Below are 26,862 nucleotides of genomic sequence, written 5' to 3'. Positions count from 1 at the left end.
ACAATGCTTGAATGTCCTCATGGGTGGCAATCTAGGTGGCAATTCCTCTGTACGACATAAGCAAACTCCTCAAGTATAGGCAGAACTTGAGTTGAAATTTCTGGACTATCAAGATTCTGTTCCATGACTACAACAAAGAAAAAGCTCTGGGCATTCACCGCCTCCTCCCGGAACTCGATTTGGAAAGCGTGATTACTTTTCCCCTTCTTTTCTCAAATCAAGGACCCGAGTAATGGTCCGGCCATCCTTCTTGAAGGTGTATGTATTTTTGAATCCGTCATGCTGTGTTTTCCTATCAAACTGCCAAGGTCTTCCTAACAGAATATGACAAGCATCCATTGAAATTACGTCACCCCACACTTCATCAGTATATTTCTTCCCAATCGAGAATTGCACTAAACACCTCTTGCTCACTTTTACCTCATTCCCTTTCCTAAGCCATGACAGCTTATATGGTTGAGGATGTTCGACAGTTTTCAACCCCAACTTTTCTACCATAGTGGTAGATATTACATTCTCGCAACTTCCCCCGTCAATTATCATACTACACACCTTTCCCCCACTAGTACACTTAGTATGAAAGATATTATGCCTGAGCCACGATTCATCATCTACCTCATCAATATCTAAAACCCGGCGCACAACTAAAGACTCACCAGAATCGGCATAGACAATGTCCTCCGGATCCGGATCCGCATCTTCTTGCTCTCCATCAGATTCATCATAAATTGGGTCTTCATCAAAAGTAGGATTATCTACAAGTGTCACAAACTGTCGGTTCGGACAATCAGCAGCAAAATGTTCGAGTCCTTGACACTTGAAACATCGCTTGCCTGCAGCTCCTCCCCTGCTAGATCCAGCACTACCCTGCTCTCCTTTTGTTGCGGATTTTGAACCAGCGCCCTTAACCTGTCACAGGGTGAAGAACTCCCCGCTTTCCCTCGGACTCTTTATCCGACCACTTAGAACCGCTGCCCGACCACTTAGAACCGCCGCTAGACCACTTGGACTTACTTGCTCTTTCTTTTAAACGCCCTCCACCTTTAGGGCTAGTCTCGCATACATCCTCATATATCCAATACTTCTTTGTAATTGAACAACATCGGATATCTCATATCGCAGCCCTGCTAGATATCGAGCAATCGTCTGCTCGTCTTCCTCCGCCACATCACAACGCATCCACAAGCGATCAAATTCCTCTGTAAATTCCTCAATTGTTTTGTCACCTTGCTTGACGTTATGATACTCGATAAACGCCTCTTGCCTATAATGGGTAGGCAAAAAAAAAATTTGCAACAACTTTTTCATCTTCTCCCAGCGATCCACCTTCGGCTTTCCCCTAGCGCGTTGCTTTTCACGTGTTCCCACCAAATCGAAGCATGTTTTCGCAGCCTAATAGCCACTAACTTCACTTTTTGGCCCTCAGTTAGGTCTTTAAGGTCAAAAATCCGTTCTACCGTATGTAACCAATCAATAAACTTATCAGGATGAGTCTTACCATTAAATTCGGGAATCTCGATCTTCATCCCGAAATTTTGAGAAGAGAGTTGATTTCCAGGTCGTATTCCTCGATTCCGCCCTTGGTTCAGAACCCCGAAAGGATTTACGTCCTCCTCTTCATCATCGGATGGATCCTCGGTTCTGCTTCTTCTTCGGATTGAACGCCCAACCTCGCCTCCACAAGTTGTCTCTCCAAATCTCGGATTCGTCTTCTCTGTTCTACAATTTCTACGTCTCGCGAGATCTCTTAGACGCGGTTGGTCGTCCCGCTTCAGAACGCGTCCACGCCCCGGCCACCACGAGCCCGCCGTCCACGACCGCGATTCTATTCAGCCATTGATTCAAGCAACCTGTGCTCTGATACCAATTGATGCCGAAGCGCGAAAGAAATTAGGCTAAACAGAAGAATCGAAAGATAACGAGGAACAAACTGTTCTCTCAATCGATTAACAATCAAAATATCCAAAGTATGCTCAAACGAAACCCTAAAATAAGCTTATATAGCCCCAAACCTAACCCTACTAGGATTAGTAAACATCAAAACGTAAAATTACGAAACTGCCCTTTACTAAATTAACCCATAAAAATACTAAAATAATAGAAAAACTCATCTAAACGACCCCGAATCGCGAAAATCCATCGTTAGTCACCAATAATAGCAGTTGAGTATTGATCAAGCACGCTGTTTCGCTCTTCACCCGACCAAATTTGAAGCTCAATCCAAGATCGTTGACTTGAGCCCGTTGGTTCGTCCTAATCGCATAACGAGTCCAGGTCCCCCTAGGTGCATCAGTCTTCCATGAAGATCTCTCTCTCGCTCTCTCTCACTTAGAGTATTCTGCAGAAATGAACCTGAACGTTTCATTTGAAGATATTATCTGCTTCCTGTTTCCTAGGAATCTTGCTTTCTTTTATGCTGGCAAAAAGAATTGAACTCAAGACAATCTGTTTCTATTTTTATGTATTACTTGGAAATCAACAAATATGACTAACTTCTCTGAGACCTTCTGTATCAATGCAGTGTGAGATTCCACTTCCACATGCTGCACGGCAAGATCTAATTGTTCTCTTTTCGGTACATAAGGTCCTTGGAACCCCTAAGATTTTGCACTTTTGACCAAACTAGAAAATTAGATGTGAACAAATCTTCTCTTTTTAGTGAAGAAAAGTAAAAGTTCTTCTGTTAGTAAAGAAAAAAAGAAATTCCATTGATATGTTACTCTGCTTGAAAGACTCTGCTGAAGAAAAGAGACCCGGAAGTTCATTTTGAAGATGAGTTGTTCTGTCTAGTCCTCGATTTCCTGGAAAAAATGAGCTTACCTTATCTTGTCTAGAAAATTTAGAAAGTGGAAGGGAGTGGGGCTTGTTTTCCCAATTCCAATGTCATTGAGCAATGAGCAACCGCCACTATTAGCGACAATACAGAAAAGGCAAATTGTACTAGTTCAAGCAAAAAGCATACACAATAGAGGAAATTCAATAGGTTTTGCAATGTGCTGCCAAAGAACACCTAGCGACGTTGGACTGACAAGATCACAGCACCCGCCACCTCGTCTTTGTATGTTGTTCCATATTCAGTACCAACTCCAAAGTCCAAACAACTAAAGTTGGAACTTCATGTTGGTTTCTGCACATTCTTACTGAGTGTTTGTCTTTCTCTAATTGTGCAGATGATTTTTTTTAGGTTGTCTCTTCAAATTCTTGAATCTAATCACTCCATTTCTGAAAATTCTACAATAATTGTTTCTTTCCTTCCTTTTTCTTTTCTCTAAGACAATTTGCTTAAATTGTTCCATGAAACATGCACTAAAACAAATGCAACAGACAAAAAAGTGACAAGAGAAGATCGGTTGTTGTAGGGCGACGCGATGCGCGCATTTACTTGCTAATTAATTAATGGGTGCAAATTCAAAAGCTTGAGACTTTCCTCCATTTCAAGGATGCAAACCGGAAGGTCTTATCGTTTGTGCAAATGCGATAACCTAATAACAATCATCAAGAACTTGACTTCTGCAGACACTTAACTCGATCAGAATAGGCTGCATCTCCTCAAAAGTTGTATCGCGGTCAATAAGCTACAGAGGAGCTATGTAAGAGCTTGCAGAGTATATGCAAATTCCATAACAGCGATAGAAGATATCTTCACCTCTAACAAGGGAAGCACGAATTCCTCACGCTTATATGTACTGCTAACACCTAACACGGTAGCCAACCGGCTCCTGTGTGGAAGTATCAATTGAGAGTGAAAACAAACCCCATATTGACCGAAGCTACGTACGAGAGTGATACAAAGTGACTGCTCCCCAGTTTCAGAAGAAGGAACAGAAGGAAATCAGGCGAAGACAGCAATTTCTCAGCACATCCATGAAGATTTAGAATCCTATAACGTTGAACCACCTAAACGTCCAGAAGTTGGCATTCATTCTTCGAAGGAGAAATGCTTTCAGCTAATGCTGAGAACCATGGCAAACTAGAGATAGACCCTAGTGGGAGTATAGATGCAGGGCTGTCGAAAAGCTTTCATACGGTTGAGGAATACGATGCATTGCTGGCTCGGATTTTGTCAACAAGCTTTTCTCATGATAATGTCTCAGAGAACCAAGAGAAAATACCATATCCTGAATCTCCAATGCACGGCCCTCAGAACAAGTACATCAAGACGGTGGATAGAACACCACCAAAAGACGATGTTTTGGTGGACAAGAACATTGTAAACGATGAAGCTGTAAAAGATGACTCGATCATGTTATTGGCCTCAGGATCAGAAACCAAAGAAGTGATGCCGAGTTCACTGGAGTTCCGCAACAGTGATGAATTAATTGCCAAAGATGATGTTGCTCAAGAAGAGAGACGTGTGACGGAGAAAGGATTCAAAAGAAAGACCTTTGCAAAAAGGCTTGAATCGCTTGCAATTGCGACCACCATTGAGTTTCCAGCGGGAATGGCTTCCTGCGAGGGGCAAGTCTACTCTCCTAGAGCCTACACAACTCCTAAGTTCAGCACCTATTCTTTGCCAAAGTCTGAGAATCTCTGCGAGGCCAGCAAGGAGGTCTTCACCAAGGAATTGGTGATCGCCTTTGAGGAGCACATGCAAGAACTAGAAGCAGAAGAAACTATTCCCAAACGAATTGCAGAGAAATTAGAACGGGAAGGTGCCAAGGAGAATCTAGATGAAGTTGCTACAACCTAGATAGGACGATTTTTTGTGTGGATTTGGATAATGAGCAAAGTGTATGGTCCAAGTCTGAGGAGAATTCAGGATTGTATCTCAGAGTTCATGCCCTCGGCCCCTCACATTGTAAGATACATTGAAGTGAGAAATATATCTGAAAATGAAAAACACAAAAAGGAGTTCAAGCACACTCATGTTGTGGGTGAAAAGCGCTGTTTCTTCATCCAACTAAAGCTATAGGTCCATGAACACGAATGTTTCACAACTCCCATCTCAGTTAAATATCCAAGAGGACACTTACAGGTACATATGGTCGTGCAATCACTAACATGATTGTTTGAAAGTATGTTTCAATGATGACTGCCTCATCACTAAACAAAGTTACTCATACTACTAGAAAAAACTGAAAATGACATTTGTCCTTCAGTAGCAGCAACGGACGTATGAGCTAGCAGTTCACCGAGGGCCATAATCAGTCAGTAGATCAATTTCGCAAGAACATAAGAATACTCTAGGTAAAGAATCAGAAGATTCATGAAAGTAATATTCAGAACAAGACCCTCAACAGACAATTTCCACATGACTCAATCCGAAGTTCAAGTAGATTGCCAGTGTACTGGAGCCAAAAAGTGTAAAGCTCACAAACAGCAACAATCAAAGCTGAAATAGTTCTGCAAATACAGAGAAAAACTTCAGACACTACTGTTGGGTTTAATTCAACATAATCTAGATTCTAAAGCATGCATATCAGCATTTTTCAATTGCCTACAAGTTTTTCAGTCATCGTGTAGGTTCAATTGCCTACACGCACGTTAACATGGCAGGACCTAATTTTTTAACCCGCGAATACTTCTGTGTCCATGCCCTGGTTTCCTCGTATCGGCTTCTCTGTTGTTTTTAAATGTGAGCAATTTCAGCAACAAGAGGGTCGTCTGGACTGGGGTCAGTGAGAAGAGAGCAGACTGAAAGGATAAACAATACCAAAGGCCACCAAAACAGAGGAAGTGAGAATTCTCAGTGTCATCTCAATAAGTTACCAGAGGGAGTGAAGCAATCATCATCCATAGCCTCAATTAATTGAGAAACCTTCACCAAACCAACAAATCCTTCAACACAAAGGAGGAATATACAGGCACTTCATTCTAGGATGGCGATTCTCATTTTTGAATCTCACGCTCGATCGTAATGGTGCAACTTGTATAACAAAACTCTTCCAGCAGCATTTCCTACAGCCAAGAAACCTCCTCCCGGGCTGAAATCCACACTGCGAGGGTAATCCAGCGTCCTATTTTGCAGAGGAAAGTTCGAGAATACACTAAAGGATGGGACATGTATCAACTTCAAACTGTTCTTCTTCATGCCAGAACAGATAGCCAATATTTGGGCATCATTATTAAATTTCAAGAGATCCACTTTAGTTGTTAGATTCTCAATGGCTTTGATTGGCTTTCTCTTACCACCCAAAAACTCGTGTCTGTTGTAAACATTCACGATGCCGCTATCTGAACCCGCAGCGAACAATGCTCCATCGGGAGAAGTGCAAAGTGCCGTGCCATTGATACAGCCCTCATCCACGGCCTTATGGAAACAAGTTCGTGTTCTTAAATCCCAGTGATAGACCTGCCCATCACCACCTGAGCTCAGCAATTCCTGCCCATTATTAGCAAAAGCTAGGGAGCGAGCAGTTCCGTTCATCTTCAATGTTCCAATCAACTCCTTTGTCCTGGATGAAACTAGCAAGATATAGCCCTCGTTGCCTACAAATGCAATTGTACTAGAATCAGGAGAAACCTCAAAGACTTCCAGGCTCTTCTCTTCCCTTCCGACAAGGGGACCTATTTTATCGACCTTTGCTTTCACCAAGTCAAAAGTATAAAAGAACTTTCTCCTTCCTGATACAATGACCTGAGATCCATCAGGTGTGAAGGATGCTTTTCTGATAGGGCAATCATCAAGAAAGATGCTCTGTATTTTTGTGTTCCGTTTGCCATCAATTTGAAAAAATCTAATCCTTCGATCTAGTCCGGCAGTGACCAGCAACTGAGCATTCCGATGAAATTGAACCGAATTAATCGGACCGTTTGATGGATCCTCGGCATTTGCATCCACAAGCCTCGAATACTCGAGAAGTCCAGGCAAAAGTTTTGCACCCCTCTTCACCACTAGGTCTTCATCGGTTCGAAGAATGTTGCCCAGTGGTTCAGCATCCTTGTGTCTCCCGGCAAGAACAACCCCGTTTTCTTCTTCATCAGATGATTCGTCATCATAGGAGCTATCTTTCTTATCAAGTTGGGCCCACTCGGTCCCAGGATTTAGCTTAACGTGTTGAGCCCTTAATCTTGATACATACTCGGAACCAGATATAGTACTTTCATTCTCTTCCTTCCTCAGTTTTCTCAATCTGTTAACAGTAGCTATGTTAATATTTGCCTTTTCCTCTTCCTCGTCCACCCAAACAGGTTTTTTTTGCTTCATCTCCTCTTCATCATTCATACAATCCGAGGACTCAGAGTCCTCCTCATAAACGGAAAGTTGACTATTTGCAGTACGGTCAGTGAAGAATAAAGCAGGACCGTTCTGGGCCTCGATCGGGACTTCTTCCCTGTCCTCCTTCCCAAACTCAACAGGCGCATAGAGGGATCCGAACAAAAAGTTCTCGAGCTTTTTCATTTCCTTCTGCTCTTCAATTTCAACATGACCATCCTTCCCTTTCTTCCTCTTCTTCGTCGTCCTTGAGATATCGGCATCCGAGTCTCTTCCTTCATCGTTCACCCTTTTCTCTTTCAACACCGCAGACTCATGGTTTTCATCACTTCTGCTCTTGTTTTTTATCTTGGAAGCAACATTCTGAGATATCAAACTCATCTTTCCCGACAAAACAAAATGACCGGTACTGCAAGAACAAACAGAGCATTAGATGACAGCTCGACAACAGCACCATCAATCAAAAATGCAACTCGTAATGATCCTTTAGATCAACCAGGTTCAGTTGAATTGCATCTCTGTCGAAAAATAAAATACATCACTCCCCTACTACCAAGCACGCGATCCAACATCAGCGAACTAACAAGAAAATAACCGACTCCGAATCCCACAGATGATTCATCAGAATCAATGCCTGCAGGATTTTGAGGTTCACTATTCAGGGTTTCGACGCCTATAGCTGCTGCTGCCTATACAATGTCGCTGTAGTTTCCAAACAAGAGAGGAATGCAAGCAACCATCCAGAACTGGGAAGCAGAACTCCCACATCACCAGACGGATTCCACAAGACCAAAACAAGTCATCTCCTAATGCATTCAAAAGGCTAACTTTCGCATATCAGCAACCAAATCACAAGTTCAAGCGCGAAACCAGATTTTCGGGTCACATCACTCGTATATGGAACGGAGAGAGAGAGAGAGAGAGAGAGGAGCTCACTGTCGCGGGTTTCTTTCGCGGTCCAGACGACGAAGGAAGCTGGATAGGGAGAGGCCTCAATCAGCCTTTGGACGATCGAGATCGGCGGCGGTTGCCGTCGATCGCCGCGGCCGCTCCGGCGTGCGATGGTGCGTCGGCTGGCGGCGGCGGAAGTTTCAGGGGAGAGAGAGAGAGACAGGACGCCGCGGCGATGGCGGGGGGCACAGCGACGGAAGAGAGATGGGAAAATTTCTTAAATCTCATCTAAAACCCTAATTGACAAAATAAGAGGGGCAAACATTAAGGGTATTCCAGTAATTAGACCTCCACGATAAGACATGGGGAAACCAACCCATTTTCACTAGACATATTGTAATGTCAAATGGTGTCACCAAATTTATTTACGTTTCTTCTCATTATGGCTTTTTTCTATTTTTATGAATATCCAGTGTTTTGTTTTTTTTTTATTATGGGTATATCGTGTATATTGAAGGCACTATTTTTTTTATTTTGAAATTTTACGTACGTAGAAGTTAGCTCGAAAAGAGATATTTCCCCAAAAAAAAATGAAAAGCTTAGTTCATCTTTACGTTTTAGAGAAAATTTATGGATTAATCGTCAAATAGAATCCAGAAAAATTTCGACATAAACAACTTTTTACACAATCACCATGTTGTTAATTGTTTTCTTTTTGTTATGCATATCACCATCAAACTGATCAAAAACAACAAAGCAAAAACCCTCTTAAAGATCTTTCGTAACAGAATCACACTCACATCCCCCAACATAAAATTTTAAGAGATGAAATTTGATTATTTCAAGGCTTTGCATGAAATAATTTTTTTCTTTTCAAAATGCAAGTTGTGGCTCCAAATTTTTTTTACTTTCTTTTTCAAATTTTAAGAATATCACATATTTTGTTTATATTTATTGTGGATATCTCGTATATGTTAAAGCCATTATTTTTTTTTTTGTATTTCACTTACCTAGAAATTAGCTCAAAGAGAGAAATTTCCCAAAAAAATTGATTGTTAAGCAAATTTATCAATTAATTGTCAAGTAGAATCTAAAAAGATTTCGACATGAACAAACTTTTACACAATCACCATGTTTATCAATTTTTACTTTTATTGTGCATATCACCATCAAGCTCTTTATTAGAAGTTGTCTTTTATATACATGTACACATAATGCGATGATCAAATAAAACAAAAAAAATCACAGTTACATTCTCGGCTCGAAACTTTGAAAATTGCAAATTTTATTCAATTAAAGCTTTGCAGAAAATAAGAAATTTTTCAAAATGCAAGTGAAATTTCATTCATCTTGGATCGACAAAAAATATATATATCATTCATGGAGTATTTAAAAAAAAGAATCATAATTGACGTTCTTGCATTTATCCCTGTAATTATTTTTAGAGCGAGAGAGGCGATAGAAATGAATTTCATTACAACGTGCAATTCGACATACCGAGATTATTTTCGGTTGATGAATTTCTTTTATCCTTAAGTGTTTTTCACATAACTTACTTATTTAAACCCCAATTTACAAAATCGCGATATCAATTTTTCGATAGCAACTCCACATGAGATGGAAAATCCACGAGGAACTTCCTTGAAACTCGAGAGTATTAGAATATGTATTCATAAGTGGTCCTATCTTTGGAACCAGCAATGCACCAATAAAAATATTGGTGCATTGCTGGTTCCAAAGATAAGATCAATACATATTCTAATACTCTCGAGGAACCTACCCCCACCACATGGCCGTAAATCAAACCCACATCCGATTCAACTCAGCTCATCTCCGCCATGGCCACTTCTCTGTCCTCCGTCGCTCTCTCCTTCCCACCACCAAGTTGCCAACATGACCACCGTGCCGTCATCCCCCAGAAGCCTCTCGTCAAATGCTCCCTAAATGCTGCAGAATCGCCGGACCCTCTTCACATTTGCCGGGTCTTGTCCAAGGCGCCGAGCGACCCTCTACCGTTCGTGGTCGTCGACGGCGGCGAGGACGAGGGCCGCCTCGAAAGAGAGAGGTTTGGCGGGTTGGTGGATCTAGACGGCGATGGGGGAGCGAGGCCGGCTGCCCGGGTTCCCGAGGGGCGGTTATCCGACGTGTGGCGCGAGATCCACGGCCAGGACGACTGGGCGGGCATGCTCGACCCCATGGACCCGCTCCTGAGATCGGAGCTCATCCGGTACGGCGAGATGGCGCAGGCGTGCTACGACGCGTTCGACTTCGACCCCTTCTCCAAGTACTGCGGAAGCTGCAGGTCGAGTTGATTTCGACAGATATATATATATTATTTCTGCATTGCCATTGATTTCATCTACGTCTGTTCCTAGAATGATAAGCGGAACATGACTGGTATAGTTTCTCCGGCAGGTACGCGAAGCAGGAGTTTTTCGAGCGCTTGGACATGAAGGGCCACGTCGGGTACGAGGTCACGCGGTACCTGTACGCGACGTCCAACATAAACCTGCCCAACTTCTTCAAGAAGTCGCGGTGGCCCAAGGTGTGGAGCAAGCACGCGAACTGGATTGGGTACGTGGCGGTCTCGGACGACAAGACCACGCGGCAGCTGGGGAGGCGGGACGTCGCGGTCGCGTGGAGGGGGACGGTCACGAGGCTCGAGTGGGTGGCGGACCTGATGGACTACCTCGTGCCGGTGAGCTCGCAGAAGGTGCCGTGCCCGGACCCGGGGGTGAAGGCCGAGTCCGGGTTCTTGAGCCTGTACACGGACAAGGAGGACGACTGCAAGTTCACCAAGTACTCGGCTAGGGAACAAATACTGACGGAAGTGAAGCGCCTGATCGAGAAGTACCCCGACGACGAGCTCAGCATCACCATGACGGGCCACAGCCTGGGGAGCGCGCTGGCCATACTGAGCGCGTACGACGTCGCCGAGACGGGCATCAACGTGAGGCGGGACAGCCGGGCCGTCCCGGTGTGCGTGTTCTCCTTCGCAGGGCCCCGGGTCGGGAACGCGCGGTTCAAGGAGAGGGCGGAGGAGCTCGGGGCGAAGGTGCTGAGGGTGGTGAACGCGCGCGACTTCGTGCCCAAGTCGCCGGGCCTGGTGTTCAACGAGCGGTCCCCGAGGGCGGTGATGAGGCTCGCAGGGGGGCTGCCGTGGAGCTACTCCCACGTCGGGGTGGAGCTGGAGCTGGACCACGAGCGCTCGCCCTTCCTCAAGCCGACCAGCGACCCCGCCTGCGCCCACAACCTGGAGGCTCACCTCCATCTGCTCGACGGGTACGTCGACTCCTTGCCTTGGATAACTCCCGTCCAATTTGACTAAGCGTAGAGAAAAACATGTTGTTAGCATGATTGAGGATTCTACGTAAATCGAAACGGGGTCAAGGATCTTCTAGTCAAGTTCAATAGTTTTTTTTTTTATTTTTTTGGTAAGGGTAGTCAAGTTCAATAGTTAAGTTCGGTTAAATGATATAGTTTCTAACTAAGACTAAAAATTTCGCTTTCGTCCAACTCGGAGTGATCAATACTATATGATTAATAATAAATTAAGATAAAATATATCCGAGTCAATCAAACACATTACGAGGGTCACCATCCGATGGTTGTTTGTCATTGTCTTACAGGTGGAGGCGATAATGATATTATTAATCACGACAGGTTTAGCTCATCAAATTATAGCCAAACTAGTAGAAGAAAATTTTTGGAGGATCTCTTTGGTCATCGATCGAGTCCGCCAAGAAAGTGTGACGGTCTCCCATTGAAATCATTCGCCCGTATGAATTAATTTTCATGTGTTATTCTAAATTTTGCGACGCATGCATTTTTAAGTTTTTCTATCTTGAAACGTTCGTAACATGTCGACATCGAGATGTAAATTCATGAATTATTTTTTATAATTTTTTTTGGAATTTGGACAATTTTTCAAAATTTGGCTAGAAAGAAAAACGATTCGTTTTCATTTTTGATGAGTTTGGTTCTTAAAAACAGTCGAAATACTGTGCATCATCATCATCCTACCTTGGCAGATACTTGTTTAACATTAATGGTGATGTACGGAACAAAGATTTTTTTTTTTAAATTATTATGAGCGTCACACGTTTGACTTACATGTGCTCAAGCAAGCAAATTGCGGTTGAGGCATAAAAAATTACTAAGCACGGTCCTCGTGACATGTACTTCCTCAATAATCAATAATACATTAAAAGTGTCCTCAAAGAAAAATAATTAATCAATTAATTAACAAATAGGTTACATACAAGACATGTTATGAACATCGTACACAAATTTCGTATCGCAGAGCTGACATCGATTGCTTGTGCACGTCTCGAAAGAACGTCATATTATTCATGCATTCAACAACGTCGCCAATGATTGAATATTAAAATGAGAAATTCGAAGGAAATCATTTCCGTTATGGTTCGAGAAACTCAGATCGCAGTGTTTCTTCGCATGGCAATCGTAATTGCTTTTGTCTCCCTTAGAAGGAAGGCCCCGACGATGTCGCATTATTACAATCTATGTCTTAAATTATGATTAGAGATGCAATTTTGGGAATTCACTAATTAAATGTTTTTTAATTAATAATGTTTAATGATGATGCGATTTCAGGTACCACGGAAAAGGGCAGAGGTTCGTGCTAGCGAGCGGGAGAGATCCGGCGCTGGTGAACAAGGACGCCGACTTCCTGAAGGACCACCACCTGGTCCCGCCTTTCTGGAGGCAGGACCACAACAAGGGCATGATCCGGAACCACGACGGCCGTTGGATGCAGCCCGAGCGCCCCAAGCCGGAGGATCACCCCGCTTACATGGACCATCGTGTAGAGCAGCTGGGCCTCCAATAAATGGTCACACTTGATCGAAAAAAAGAGTGAAAATGTCGCACATCAATTATGGAGTTTTTAAACGGATGGATCGTGTCGAGTTTGGAACGCCGGATATACAAACCTGAATCAAAGTGACCCGTTTAACTCGTATTTACCTATTTTCATGTAATGCGGTAAGAGCGATCCGTGCTAGTCAATTCACGGCAAATCCATATACATCCATATGAAAAACTCTTTTATAACATACTTTTTTCAAAGAAAAGTAATAATAAAAATAATATATCCGAAAAATTTTAGAAAGTACGCATAATTTGATATGAATTTCAAGAAGTTAGAAGTGGTTGCAAGGTGGTCGCTTGGTTGCAACTACTGAATAGTCGCATCGCCCAACTCTCTCTCTCTCACACTTGAAATAATTAGTCAATTGAGAATGATTTCATTATTGATAATAATTTATATCTAAATATTTTCATGAACGATGAAAATATTTTTCATTCGTTTGTTTTTTAAACAATACAAGTGATTGTGTTTAGGAAAATATTTTTCAAATCTTTCATTTTCCGCGAAACAAAAGGAATCGATTTTTTTTTTTTACGGTTAAAAGTGGGTGGAAAATAGATTTGTTCTAGACCAATTAACACCCGTGTAAGACCAGGCTTCTATGTTTTAGACCAAGTTCAATCTATGTAATGGAAGATTTTGTAACTATATGCAACCCAACCCAACATATTTGAATTAAAAAGTGGGTATATCGTCCATATTGCCACTTCTAACACATCACTAGGATTGAGACACTATCCATTCATTTGTGAAGAATTGGTGGAGAACACTTGGTAAATGTAAGTACGAAAGGTCATGCATGTAAAGCCCCTATTGAAAGAGGGGCATCAAAAGGTCACTCTTGTCAATGAAGTAACTATAAAAGTGGTAATACATATTTACCTGACTAATTTCCTCCTCTTCAACCCCTTCAGTCCTGAGCAGGACCTTAAAAGGCTCAAGAAAAAAAATATGGGGAAGAGACTCCCCGGTATGATGGAGGCTCGTTCTCATGGTCTCTCCGTATTCCCTCCCTTCAAGAAAGGAAAAGATTTGGGGAGAACATGAGGCTTCTTGGGTGATGAAGGTAAACATAACGTCAACTTCAGTTGGCTATCTGCGGGTAGGCAGGTATAGTAACCCTCACGCCTGGGAAGTGCACCCCAGTTTGACAGGCTTGTATTCGCATAGTTGATTGGAGTATTAGGAGATTTTTAACTTGGAAACTGTCGAATTCCACCATCTTTTTTCTCACTTTTTCGAGACTTTCTTTGATATTCTTTTTCTCCTTAATGAAAATAAAAAACGACTCCATGGAAACTTTCGGGAGATTAGGAAAAGAAATTGGTATTGCAATAGGGTAAAAGAACAAAAAAAACACAACCTGAATCTCCGGCAAAAAATTAAAAGAAAAGAGAATCCAGTGGACAAAATATGATTCAAATTAGGATGCATTTGTATCACTGAAAAATTCATGACAAAGAAAAATGATATAGTGAAAACAAACCTAGAGATCTTAGGCCGGGTATTCAATTACGTGTCTGTGACTGGGTAGCATCTCACGATGCCCTTTTGACAACACAGGCTATTTTGGTTTAGTCCTGTACCTTCCATCACTTATAATTTCCCAAGCATGCATAATCTTTTGTTTTAAAATTCTAAAATATCGTCAAAGCACTAATTTGGTGCGGCCATTATTTAACAAAACCGTTTTCTCCTACTCCATTTGCGGGTGAACGAGTGTTTGCAAATGAATATCAATGTTCATGCAAAATGTAAGCATGATTTGAGAAAATGACGTGTCATGACAATATTCATTATACAGAGCCCTAGTATAACAATCATCATCGGATTAATTTTTTTTTTTGGTCAGGATCATTGGATTAATTTTATTATGTCAAAGCCTAAAAATTAAATTTCCTAAAAAATCGGCGCCGTCCATCTCAGTTCCTTCCATCCTGCTCATCTTCCTTCCAGAACTTGGCGCTCTCGCTGCGATACTCACCTCGCTCTTGCCGCGTCGCTTCTCGCTCTGCAAATCTCTCAAGCAACAGCAATGGAGGTCTCTCCCATCGCCGCCGTCTCCAAGGCGCATCTCTCGTCGCCTTCCTCAGGTCCTCCTCGATCGCGTGTATTTCTCAGTTCGGTCTCGTTCGCGATCGCCGTAGTTCTTTTACCGCCACCGACCCCCTTCTGTCGCGCATCATCGTCTTCCTTAGAAGCAGTCTTGTTCCCGTTTGAATCAGTTTTGGAATTGGCGATTCTAGAACCCAGTAACGCGATCGAATGTAGTTTCTTGAATAGGCTACAGATTCGGAGGCGACGAATCGCGAAAACGATCGGGTTAAGCTTGAATTTTGTGTACTCTCAACTTGACCGATTACCCTTTTGTGGCGGGTTTAAGTTGAGTGTGTGTATGGAACCTGATTGTGGAATTACAAGTAACGAGTGCTTGGAACCGTAGTTAAAGAGAGGATGAGGTTGATCAGTACCTCACTCTGCGGCGGAAGAACGGAAATGAGGCGGCCGGTCAGGTCCAAGAACAGAAATTGCTCGAGTTTTGCTCGGCTGTCGTTGAATTCGGTATTATAAGGTCTCGTCGGTTTGTTCACTTATGTTCTTGCTATGTGCACCAAGTCTTGAGTTCATGAAAATAATCAAGGTGTCATGAGAGCGCGAATTTGATATGTTAGTGTTCAGAAAGTATTTTGTATTGTAACCCTTTGTGAATTTGCTAATCCATCTTCAATGAACTTACCATTGATTCCAGATACATTTACGTATGGAAGGATAAGATTTGCCAAACGGCCGCAAGTTCTGGTTTTTTCAACATCTGGAAGGAGCGCAAAGACTTTAGATGGTCGAGACAGTTCATCTATTCAAAAGCATCGTTGCGTAAAGGTCCGATTGATTACTGACCCATAGTTGCTATAACTGGTTCTCTCTTTCAAAATCTTTCCACTTTTGTAGATGTGATGAGATGATCATATTTTCTCTTCCACCCACCTTACCCCCTTGCCCATTGGAAGTTGTAGGTTTTCTGCAGCCAGAAGAAAGAAATTCCTACCGTGTCAGCCGGGTATCTTCTTTTTGAAGGCTATCCATTTGCTTATTCTGAAAGCATGCACCACTCTATATCACAGTAGAAAGTGGCTTCTGTTTTGCACTGCTGTTTTAAGTTGCCATATAAGTGATTCATGTATAGTCATGCTTAATTTGTCTGCTTCAGATTTTAGATGCATTTAATGCTTCTTGCTTTGTTTTTCATTGCGGAGCATCATGTGTGTATATATCATAGTAGAAAAAGGAAAATGTTAAGAGTTCCCCTAGGGCACTTGTTTAGGGTCATCAATTGTGCTTTGAAAATGTTAAAGAGTTCCCCCAGGGCACTTGTTTAGGATATATCTGAACTTATATTGTTAAGGGCAATATCCTAGCGATGAAAAATTTTTAGGATAATCACAAAAGCTTAATCTCTACTTTCCCCTTAACTACACTTTGCACTCTCTAATTTCAAAACTTATATTTTTCACCTTCTGTTCAAGATTTACATTTTATGCCATGAAATCTCAAGGGAAAAATAGGGAAAACCACATATTATTTTGACGGAGGGTAAAGTGTGTGGTCTATAGCTTTGTGTAAAATGAGTAACGACTTCACATGGTCTAAATGTCTTGTCCATGTCTAAGCAATTAACTTGATGTCAAAACGTGTAACTAATGTCGCTAGGTTCTACTAACAGCCAGCCAACGACGTAGTTCTCTTCACTTAGTAGCATTAGTTGGTGATTTTCACTGTATGGATTTGATTGGTTTTGTTTCCCATGTATTCTTCTACTTTCACTTTTTTAGATTTTATTGGAAGTATGTTGTTCCTGTTCCTTTTCACTATGTTTCTGAAAAAAAGATTGTGAAGAAGCAATTGAAAAGGAAGAGGTATCAGACGGATTGGAAATAGAGGAAGATAAAGAATAGCTTCTCACCCGTCTGTATGGGTGGAATGTCAAAGAAGGAAAATGAAACTAAACTACTAACATAACATTTATGGTGCCATTTAGTTTCATTTTTAAGGGTTCTTTGAGAAATTCGATTAAATTGTGTCTTTTCCTCTGTTTCTGTCCAAAGTTGGAGGGATTAAAATTCGCCCCACAGAAACATTTTACCCCCAAAATCAACTCCCGCAACTTCTTCTCCTCTTTCTAAATAGTGGAAAATCACTTTCGACCCTTATAAGCCTTCCACAAATTTCTTCTACCTATAATCCACCCTTCCCAAGCAAAGAACCAATTTTCATCTCTTGTTTATCTATTTCAACTGCTGCAGAAAAGCTTGATTGCTGATTACTTTATACTTGCTAGGTGCATGGATGATGTATATGATGCTTTGGCTAAACGCCTAGTCCCTACAGCAGCAGTTGCATCAAATCCTAATTCAAAGTGAGTTGAAGCTATTTGAACTGCGTAAAAACTTGCATAATTTATTACATTTTGTTCGTTGTTGGGTACAATATAAATACCGATTGCTCAAGTCCTCATAATGATGTATATCGATCTCACTCGATCTGGTCCTATTCAAGCTCTTCTTAACTTCCACTGCATTTCTCTTTTTGTACGTAATTATTCTATATGAAACACCATGGATTTACCCAAGTAGAACCTAGATCAATTTTGAGCGAAGAAGTCTAGAGCTGCAAGGATGCTTGATGATATCCCGATAAATAATGACAAGATGACTTTTATCCATGGAAATAACGGACTGAGCTGTTTAAAGAGTGTCTCTTTCCCCATGTCGGAAACCTATTGTTCTCAAGGTTGAATCATTTTGTGGCTGAACACTGGCTACAAAAAGTCGATGTTTTTGTTAGAATTACTGCTGAGACTGGAGCTTCACCATGCCTGGAACCTTTCCTTCTCGATCTTGAATCATTTTGTGGCTGAACACTGCTTACAAGGAAAGTCAATGTTTTTGTCAGAATACTGCTGAGGTTGGAGCTTTTATTGTTTTCCTCACTATTAGTCAATCACTTCTGCATTGATTACCCCTCCCTCTCATGTACATCCTCTCATCCCTTTCTCGCTCTAACTAAAAGCAGGCGACTAATCCTGATAAATGCCCATGATCATCATTTTTACAAGACCAAATTCGAACCTAGACACAATGGTTTATGATGTTCATCTACCATTTCCTTCAATGAATTTAATAACTTGAAAACTGTGCTTTTAAAAAAAAAGGGAAATTCATGGGACACTTCCACCGGACCGAGTGCATAGCTTTGTATAAAGTGTATATCATATCTGACCATGTTGATCATGCTTGTTCCAAATTTTGTGGAATAACTTAATTCAAGTATTGCAGGTATATTTTGGGTTTGGCCGGTCCTCCTGGTGCTGGAAAGTCCACTCTAGCATCAGAGGTAGTACAAAGAGTGAATAACTTATGGTCTCAAAAGGCTTCTTCCCTTGATTCTCTAGTGGAACCAATGGATGTTGCATTAGTCCTTCCCATGGATGGCTTCCATTTGTATCGCTCTGAGCTAGATGCTATGGAGGTGAACGTTTTCTTTTTCTCTGTGATTTGCATGTATAATTTTGCTATTTGAGATGAATGATCTTTGTGGTCTTTTAGAAATCGTAACTTTTATAGATCGACAGAATTCTTTCTGATGGTTTGCAGTAAGATGCTGTCACAAAGCAATTTCTGGTGATGTGGTCGTAATTTAGGGGGTGGAACCTGCTGTATGGATTTTCTACCCCCTCCCCGAACAAAAGTTATAGTTGTTCTCATAAGTTAACCCTATTCTTAAGTACAGGAGTTAAGCTGCCTGCATTTGTTTGATTAGGACTTTGAAGGAGATGCTGGGTTTTGCATTTTGTGTTACAGTTTACCTTTTTTCCTCTTCTTAAATGAGAAGCGTCAACATGTAGCGCGATGTATAGAAACGTTCAGCGATCACCACTAGATGGAGGCAAGTCAAGCCTTTTGATATTTTATAAGAAGCTAAAGTCCGGTAACCCCTTGCGCGAGTTTATGTACTAGTGATCTAACCCCACTCCAGCTATTCATCAGACCCTGCCCATTTACAGATTCTTTTAAGTGGTTTACTTAACCAACGGGTCTAAAGAGTCAATCTAGCTTGCCCAATGATGAGCAAGCTAGAGGGTCCTATTGGCTGTCTATTCCATGTAAGCAATAAAACTTGAAAAGCCTCTTCCGGGCTGGTTGCATCCACATTTGTGAAAGGAAAGAAGTGAAAAGGGGAATAAATATGAGAAATTGCTTTTGAAAATGTACATAATAAAGCAAATCCAGTAAGATGATGATGCACATGGTGGGTATGGGGAAGGACCTACTGTTGAAGTTATTCTGTGGATTGTGATGTATGAGCAACATTAGAAATACAACCAGTAGAGATAAAAAGAGAAAGTAGAAAAGGAAGTCAGATATCGAGATTAGCTATCCTTAACTGGACAAGCATCAACCTCAATGCTTGTATAAAGAGTATGACCCGTTTGGTGACAGTGATGGAATGAGAATTTAATGTGATAGTTATTATGTTGTAATGTGGTTTAAGTAATATAATATCTATTACACTGCATGGTTTCAGGAATGACATGAAAAATGGGGGGAAGAACCTTAGACTTTCCAAAATACCCGTAAAATCGGATTTAGAGGCAACATAATTATTATCACTTCAATAGTCCATCATTATTATTCTTGAGTTTAATATCCCATATGTATTGTTAGATGTACAATTTATTGTGTGCGATATTTGATTTTATTTTTGATAATTTATTAATGATTAAAAACTAACGCTAAGCGCATAACATATGATTATATTAAAGTACATATTATATTATGGTAATTATCACTTTAATGATGAGTTGAATACCCTATATATTATTAAGATGCTGCAGTTTACTTTAAATATTTATCTATTATTTAATAATTAATTTATGATTATCATTTGAATTTAATTACATAATATGTGATTATACTAAGATAAAAAATTATTCGTTACTTACCTTACCAAAAAAAAAATTATTCATTACATAATTAGTAGTATGATCGAAATATTTATTGTAGGATATTTTGAGCATTGATTACTACAATTAGCAATCAAGATAATTGTTATATTATGAATAATATAATATATAATTTTGAAAATTAGATAATCATACCTGATAGCGGGCGACTAACATATATCATATTATGATTAATTATTGATATTATAAATAATTTTCTATTGTCAAGTTAACATGATTATTATTGCGTCAATTATTCACTTATTATTTGATATGTTATATGTTAATCATATAATATTTGAATATGTAAAAAAAATCATACTTGGCATTATCATTTTAGGAACAATATAAAGAAATTTAGTTATAATATGATTAGTATCTAAACTTGGTAGATTGAGTGGAAGAAAAGAGATGGGGGTATTTTGAGAATAGCTATAAGAGACAGGTTGTTATAACTATTAGACAGAGGGGCCATGGAATAGCTGTAATATTATTCCTACAAGGTAACGCTACAATAGGCAGTCAACCTTTAATAGACCTGCCATGTAATAGTCATCACTGCAACTAATCGTGCTATTAATTAGAAGATATACATGCAATGCAGTTTGATGTTACTTAATTATCCCACTTTCAAGTTAGCCCCTTTTCTCCCAATGCAATATTTTGATGAATGTTTCCTACAACCTTTTGTTACACTCCGAAGAAAATCATGGAAATGCGTATTGTCTAGTTTACCTATCATCCTGCACATACCTCAACTCTGAACATTACTGATCCAATTTTTTGGTTTATTGTTTGGATATTAGGACCCGGAGGAAGCACATGCAAGAAGAGGAGGTGAGACTTTTGTAATTGTACTACCATATTTGGGGACTTCTGCAAAGTAACTTACAGAGCCTTTGTGTGATGTTTCAGCTCCATGGACATTCAACCCTGAGCTGCTGCTTACTTGTCTCAAAAACCTGAGGGATCAGGTGATTTGAGTTGTAAATTGCCTCTACCAATGTATTTTTCTTTTCGTAAAATTTTCCATCCATATTGCACGAATTAGCTGCCCACTCCTCATTGGACTTTTTAACCCAGTGTTGGCTCTTTCCGATTGTTTATCATGCTGAACAAAAAGTGTTTTTTTAAAGAACGAAAAAGAATAACCCGAGAAAGCTGCTTGCTGGTTAAACTTTGTTGCTAAATTCTTGTTAATGTCTGAATTGAAATGCTCGAGATAACAAGCCTTAATTTTAGTTTTCCTTTTTTTTTTTGGGGGTGGGGTTGGAACCCCAAGGAGGTGTTTACAAGTTATTCCTTGCCATTAAAGTGTTCTGTTTCTTTGCATCTATTTCAAGGGATCAGTTTATGCGCCATCCTTTGATCACGGCATTGGAGATCCAATAGAAGATGATATCTTTGTGACCCTTCAGTAAGTAGTTGTTATATCTTCACTATCGATTCATCTAGCTTTTGATATATAGATAGCGAAATAAATGAAGTAGGCAATCTTATTACGGTGCATAACAATTTATTGATACAGAAGGTTGCTAATTGTTTAATGGTGTGTAGTAGGGTCATGATTATGTTTCTAATTGTTTTAAACTAATAGATGGAAAACAATGCATTGAAAATCTATTAAAAAGCTTTGGTCAACTCCTAATAAACTTCCTTTTCGCTCTGTTGATTGTGAGACAAACCAAGAAGAACAGTTATCTCCTCTTCTTCTGTGCAGATTTCGAACTCAAATTGTCTCTGTCTCGAGATGCCTCTAATTTTTCCATATATTACCATCACTTTTGTGAGAGATTGCGAATCTCTCACATTGTGTGCAAAAAAATGTTTAGAGAGGATTGTACACTGGAATTGTTGGCTAGTCTTTTAATAAAAGATTGCAGATGTTCCAAATGTCGGATTGCGAGAAATATAGTGTGCTACCCTGGTAAAGCAACTTCCATGTTTGTGGAAATTAGTGTATGTGGTTCAAGGGTAACATTCACCTGTTTTGCAGGCACAAAGTGGTTATTGTTGAAGGCAATTATTTGTTGTCGGAAGAAGGGGTTTGGGAGGATCTGTCATCCTTTTTTGATGAGAAGTGGTATAACTTTCGGTTTTGCAGCCTTTCAGGCCCTTTTATGAGATTGTGCATGCTCTCTCATTGAATTCAAGTCGAAGGCACCCATGTTTATTTTATGCTCAGTTATAACGTTCTTATTTGGGAGATATGCCCGCCCACTTGGTTCTTTGGTCCAGACAACCCATGTGAAAGTCTAGTAGCTTTAGTCATATTTTGCATGATATGGCAAGATTTTAGGAACACAACAGAGAGGGATAGGGGACATAATGTTTGGTTAGATTGTTACTCAAATCACTTGAGCTCTCTATTGATAGAGCATATATATACTCATAAAACGTTAACCATCTTATTCAATATCTACCTATCAACTGATTCCTGATACAGCTTAAAATAATTCAGAAATATGTGGCAAATATGCATCGTACACATTTTTGGTCTAAATCACAAAGCACAATTAAACATCACAAATCTATCAATGTGCAAAGTGTCTACAAATGCTGCATGTTTGATGGCATCTGTATACCTTCTTTCCCCTCTACCATAACAGCTATAAAGAATATCATGTCATGAGGTAGGAATTTCCATGAGTGAAGTTCATTATTCATCTTTTGCAATCTTTGCTTGTAATACTGACCTGAAAAAATAATATCATGGAGTAGCTATGATGTTGGTGCATACTTATAAAACACCAGGGTCTAATCCTTTGCCGTTTGAACTCTGGTCCAGTTACATTAGAATGATCCGCTTGCAGTCTTGCATTAGTGGTTCGTATTTTTAGATGGTTATTATTGCTGCTTTGTTTGTGAATTGAGATCTCGTCTATGGATGCACTAGTTCAATTGACAGGCAGCTGATGAATAGCATCTTAGGAGAGAAGTTTTATATTTGCAATTACTTGGCGATCTCATAATGTTGCGGCTGAGGAATGTTATTTAAGCATTGTAATTCTTTCTGCGCAAGGTTTGTTGACGTTGACATTGACAAAGCCATGCAAAGAGTTCTAAAGAGGCATATTTCCACAGGTGGTTGCTTCTTCCAGAGTTCCAGTTGTTTTTTTTGGTTATATATCTCTGTTGATTTCTTCTTTGATTGATCACTAACGGGAGAATTAGATTAGATATTGACATACTTTGCCTTTGTTTTATTTGCAGGAAAGGCTCTGGATGTTGCTAGATGGCGGGTATGCTGGTCTTCTCTTCTTCCAACTGAATAAATCCCCTAACCTCTTCATCATCCATTGGTTGAACGCTGAAAGTCATTTTGCAGATAGAATACAATGATCGACCCAATGCGGAACTTATAATGAAGTCAAAGAAGAATGCCGATTTGATAATCAAATCAATTGACTTCCAAACGTGAATTCTCTGTGTCTGCTTTTTCAAGGAATTAGAATCCCAAGGTCGGTCAGATTTCCAAACCCTTGGGATTTAAATGATCTAGACCTAATGCCTAAGCTCTCTATTGAGTAATAATGAAGATAATACTGTGGTCCAGATGAAAGGATGCAACTAGTGCTTTTTTGGTCAATGCAGTCAGAAAAAAGTCAATCAACTGAACTGTACAAAGCAGTCAAAGAGAGAGTATATCTAAAGTTTAGTTTAGGGAATTAACTCACAAATGGGCCAGAATATCGTTTTGTTTCTGGGGAGTGCACGACAAGGATTAAACTTTGTCGACGCCATTAAGATGTATATGCGATCCATCGGGCAGTGTTACTGCACGATGAATTTTCAGTCTGTTTCTATGTTAATGAATGATGTTTGCAAATGTTTTAATTTGCTATCCGTGCAGTCAAAACACTGTTCTGCTTGAGCATTTTTTTGGGTGTAATTTGTACAGCGATTGGGCAATCTGTATGGTTTGATATGGAGAGAGTTTGAACATTAACTACTTGGGATGTATAGCAAGAAAAAGAAGAGACTTGTTGATTTTATGTGGATGGTGCACCAATTTAGGGCATCTGGGATGGGAGCTGAGTGCAATCTCTATCATCATTAGGTGTATGAAAACCACGTTGTCGGATGCGATGCATCTATGCCTGTGGTCCAGTGGCTGAGATAGATGTTAGGATAAGTGCAGCTGTCAAAATCTTCCGAACATGCTTTTTTTATCTTTAAAAAGGAATCAGCAAATTAGATTTTTACAAGTTTCTGGAGTTGTTGCAGCGTGTCTGATGATGTTTCGATTTTGGAATATAACTGATTCAAAGTGTCCTCGTCCCAACGATAAACATGAATATTCTGCTAAAAAAATTGAAGTACTTTTAAAATAAAAAAACTTACCTTATAGAAAGAAAAAACGCAGAAAAGGGGAAGAGAATTAGAAAAAGGAGAAGAAGAGAGAGGAAGGGCGTGGATGGAGGGCAAGGCTATTGCAGCCGCCGCCGCTGCCGCCGGTTGCCTCGAGCGGGGGCAGACTCTCGAGGCAACCGGCGCCTTGCTTGGGTTGCCCAATGCAATCTCCACCTGAGAGTGACTCGGGTTTCGGAGATTGACTAGGTTGCCGGCTAGGGCTGTTCCACCTTTGTCGTACCTGGAGTTGATATTACATGAGAATGACCCGAGCTAAGGGGGACTCGCTGTCGCCTAAGTTGCGTGATACAAGGCAAGCTTGAGCTCGACTAGGCCAGATATTCGAATAGCTCGAGCTAAAATTTTAATACTAGATCGAGCTTGAGTAAAGTGTTGAGCATTAGATTTGCCAGTCGAGTTCGAGCTTGACACTTTATCGGCACAACTCGATTCAATTCCACCCTTACTTTTTTTGTTTCCTCTTTTGCATTCATATACTTTATTTGTTTTGATATTTAAATGACTTCTTTTACTTTATGTATTAGTTGGTGGATGGATACCTTACGTGCTACCCCATGTGGTCAGAGATCGATCGTGACTGTGGCCGAAGTCAATGGCAAGAGCACATTGAAGAGGGTTCCAAAATGTAATTTTCCAAAGAAAGTGAACTGTGAAGAACAAATTGTGGTGCACGTGAATGACTGTTTACACGCGAGTCACGCTCAAGCATCCTATAATAACTTGCGCTATTGTTCAATAAATTAATTGCTTTTGTGTTTTTCGATAACCATTATGATCCGAACAAGTATTTAAAAGATTTCCGACGCTGCGCATATAGACTTTTACATCAAAAAAATGCCGTGCTTGGTGATCCCGATTTTCAGATCGGATAAAATAGGATGAGAAATCATCTAGGACAATTAGGACGATTGGGCCGAAGATAGCGGCAATGATTGAACAATCGATGTTCACGTCAAGAGAGAGAGAAAGAGAGAGAGTCATTAAGAATGGTGACCACACTCTGATGGTTGCATTCTTCTTCTCCTATCTTTTGGACATTCGTAATTTGAAGTGATCCGGATTTAAAAAAAAAAGTCATGTTTGGTGATTCAGATTTTCAGATCAGATAGAATAGGATGAGAAATCATCTAGGGTGTACGATCGTGGAAGACCGAAGATAGCAGGAATGGTTGAGCAATCGTTGTTCACGTCACATAGCAGGAATGGTTGAGCGATCATTGTTCACGTCACAGTAGAGAGAGAAGAGGGAGAGGGTCATGAAGAATGGTGACCACACCCTGATGGTTGCATTCTTCTTCTCCTCTCTCCTGGACATTCGTAATTTGAAGTGTTGGTTTGCTACTTTTATTTTCTTCTATATATGCAGAGGAATTCTTATCTAAACCCATCAGTTGATATTACTTACATCTGCCTAACCCTACAGATGATAAAATAGTCATCAAACACCAAATGATGGTGAGTTCGTTTTGCCGAAATATTCATGCCGAAAGAAAATACTTTCCGTAAAAATATTTTCAAGGAGAGTACATAGTTTTCGTTTATTTGGTGGTATGCTTAAAAGCGCATTAAACTTTATGATAAAAGGTGAAGAGGCTACTGAGCATTTGTGATAGGGGACTCGTCATGTTTGGGAAACTGATTTCCTTTATCTAGGGAATTCGTTTACCTGAATCTAAGAATGGGTGTTTTCTTTGAATATAAAAGTTTTTCTTGACGAAGTATTCTCCACGAACCAAACATGCGAAAGTCCGAAAAAACTAATTCGGAGAAAACTGTTTTAGTGAAACAAATGCACGCTATCCCAAACTGATATGTAAATCAACCTTATTTGTCTAATTACCTTGTATGTGTTGACGGGGAGGATTATCACATCCAATAGGATTAATTGTGCGCTCAAAGAGTCCCGAATGCCATATCAAAAAGTATAAGAAGAACACTTTCCACTTTCCTATCATCCATTCTTTTCCCAGCTATGTCAATACTATAGTACACAGGCAAGTGCTAATCAACAATTACGATCATGTGGATCATAAAAAGGCAAGCAATGTAGGGGTGTATTTAGTCCGGTTTTGCCAAAGATCTTTGGGGCCTCAAAATCCATTGAGCAAATGCAAATGGCGTTTGACAATTTTTTTTTAGAGTTATGGTGAAATACCGCATTTCCAACGACCTTAGCCCAAGATAGATACGGAGATACTTTGAAATGATGCATTTCCAGAATACAAATAGGATTTTATTTTTTTCCAATTTTAGCCTTACTATACTTTCGTAATTACGGAAATGTCCTCGAAAATCCTAACATTGCTGGTGAAGGCAGCCTTTAGCCACCAGCGTGTAGCTAGCGAGCCGTTGGCATGTGGATGGCGAGCGACCACCACCCTCACATGAGGTCTCCCATTTAGCTCACTGGTGGTTGGCCGCCGTCCCATTTAGATCTCTGGCGGCTAAGTTTCGCCGAAAAGGTTTGTGAATTTAAAAATAAAAAAAAGAACTAGTAAAACTGTAAAAATCCTTTACAAAGCGTAGTTTTTTCCGAACAGCATTTAAGTC

The 26,862-nt window shown here is 40.3% G+C and overlaps 3 protein-coding genes and 1 pseudogene across 8 annotated transcripts; 3 read left to right on the top strand and 1 right to left on the bottom strand.

Annotated features, from left to right (window-relative positions):
- The first annotated feature begins 2,515 nt into the window (after nt 1-2,515).
- On the top strand, nt 2,516-4,690 carry LOC115673595 (uncharacterized; annotated as a pseudogene).
- Nucleotides 4,691-5,197: 507 nt separating this feature from the next.
- Nucleotides 5,198-8,287, bottom strand: LOC115673667 (U3 small nucleolar RNA-associated protein 18 homolog). Its single transcript, XM_030595899.2, has 2 exons — nt 8,093-8,287; nt 5,198-7,565 (listed from the first exon to the last, which is right to left on the bottom strand). Exon 2 carries the CDS (start codon nt 7,535-7,537, stop codon nt 5,843-5,845), a length of 1,695 nt encoding a protein of 564 aa, XP_030451759.2. The 5' UTR covers nt 7,538-7,565; nt 8,093-8,287; the 3' UTR covers nt 5,198-5,842.
- A 1,511-nt stretch (nt 8,288-9,798) lies between these two features.
- Nucleotides 9,799-12,992, top strand: LOC115673632 (phospholipase A1-Igamma1, chloroplastic). Its single transcript, XM_030595848.2, has 3 exons — nt 9,799-10,349; nt 10,463-11,329; nt 12,662-12,992. The coding sequence occupies exons 1-3, from the start codon at nt 9,886-9,888 to the stop codon at nt 12,894-12,896; spliced, it is 1,566 nt and encodes a 521-aa protein (XP_030451708.2). The 5' UTR covers nt 9,799-9,885; the 3' UTR covers nt 12,897-12,992.
- A 1,867-nt stretch (nt 12,993-14,859) lies between these two features.
- Nucleotides 14,860-25,078, top strand: LOC115673685 (putative uridine kinase C227.14). Of its 6 annotated transcripts, none has more exons than XM_056314474.1 (13): nt 14,862-15,031; nt 15,688-15,818; nt 15,953-15,996; nt 17,275-17,352; nt 18,272-18,464; nt 20,745-20,775; nt 20,854-20,912; nt 21,282-21,355; nt 21,935-22,021; nt 22,961-23,022; nt 23,152-23,180; nt 23,267-23,399; nt 24,837-25,078. In XM_056314474.1, the coding sequence occupies exons 1-12, from the start codon at nt 14,974-14,976 to the stop codon at nt 23,357-23,359; spliced, it is 939 nt and encodes a 312-aa protein (XP_056170449.1). In that variant the 5' UTR covers nt 14,862-14,973; the 3' UTR covers nt 23,360-23,399; nt 24,837-25,078. The 6 variants fall into 6 exon arrangements, with proteins under 6 accessions (XP_056170446.1, XP_056170450.1, XP_056170449.1 ...); XM_056314473.1 differs by lacking the exon at nt 24,837-25,078 and adding an exon at nt 23,495-23,775; XM_056314471.1 differs by lacking the exon at nt 23,267-23,399 and having other exon boundaries at nt 14,860-15,031.
- The last annotated feature ends 1,784 nt before the right edge of the window (nt 25,079-26,862 follow it).

This window comes from Syzygium oleosum, unplaced genomic scaffold (genome assembly GCF_021117445.2).
Source record: "Syzygium oleosum isolate NSW1041296 unplaced genomic scaffold, Sole_v2.1 Sole_v2.09, whole genome shotgun sequence".
In the NCBI taxonomy this organism is placed as follows: Eukaryota; Viridiplantae; Streptophyta; class Magnoliopsida; order Myrtales; family Myrtaceae; genus Syzygium; species Syzygium oleosum.
Note: the sequence above shows the minus strand (reverse complement) of the source record. Positions and strands in the feature narration are given on the sequence as shown.

What these genes read in the sequence shown, in the direction of transcription:
- LOC115673632 (XM_030595848.2), top strand. Translation starts at nt 9,886, where the DNA reads ATGGCCACTTCTCTGTCCTCCGTCGCTCTCTCCTTCCCACCACCAAGT. An exon ending in AAGTACTGCGGAAGCTGCAG is followed by an intron (nt 10,350 to 10,462) that starts GTCGAGTTGATT and finishes TTTCTCCGGCAG; the next exon opens with GTACGCGAAGCAGGAGTTTT. An exon ending in CACCTCCATCTGCTCGACGG is followed by an intron (nt 11,330 to 12,661) that starts GTACGTCGACTC and finishes ATGCGATTTCAG; the next exon opens with GTACCACGGAAAAGGGCAGA.
- LOC115673685 (XM_056314471.1), top strand. Translation starts at nt 14,974, where the DNA reads ATGGAGGTCTCTCCCATCGCCGCCGTCTCCAAGGCGCATCTCTCGTCG. An exon ending in TCTCTCGTCGCCTTCCTCAG is followed by an intron (nt 15,032 to 15,687) that starts GTCCTCCTCGAT and finishes CATTGATTCCAG; the next exon opens with ATACATTTACGTATGGAAGG. An exon ending in TGGATGTTGCTAGATGGCGG is followed by an intron (nt 23,181 to 24,836) that starts GTATGCTGGTCT and finishes TTTATGTATTAG; the next exon opens with TTGGTGGATGGATACCTTAC.
- LOC115673667 (XM_030595899.2), bottom strand. Translation starts at nt 7,537, where the DNA reads ATGAGTTTGATATCTCAGAATGTTGCTTCCAAGATAAAAAACAAGAGC.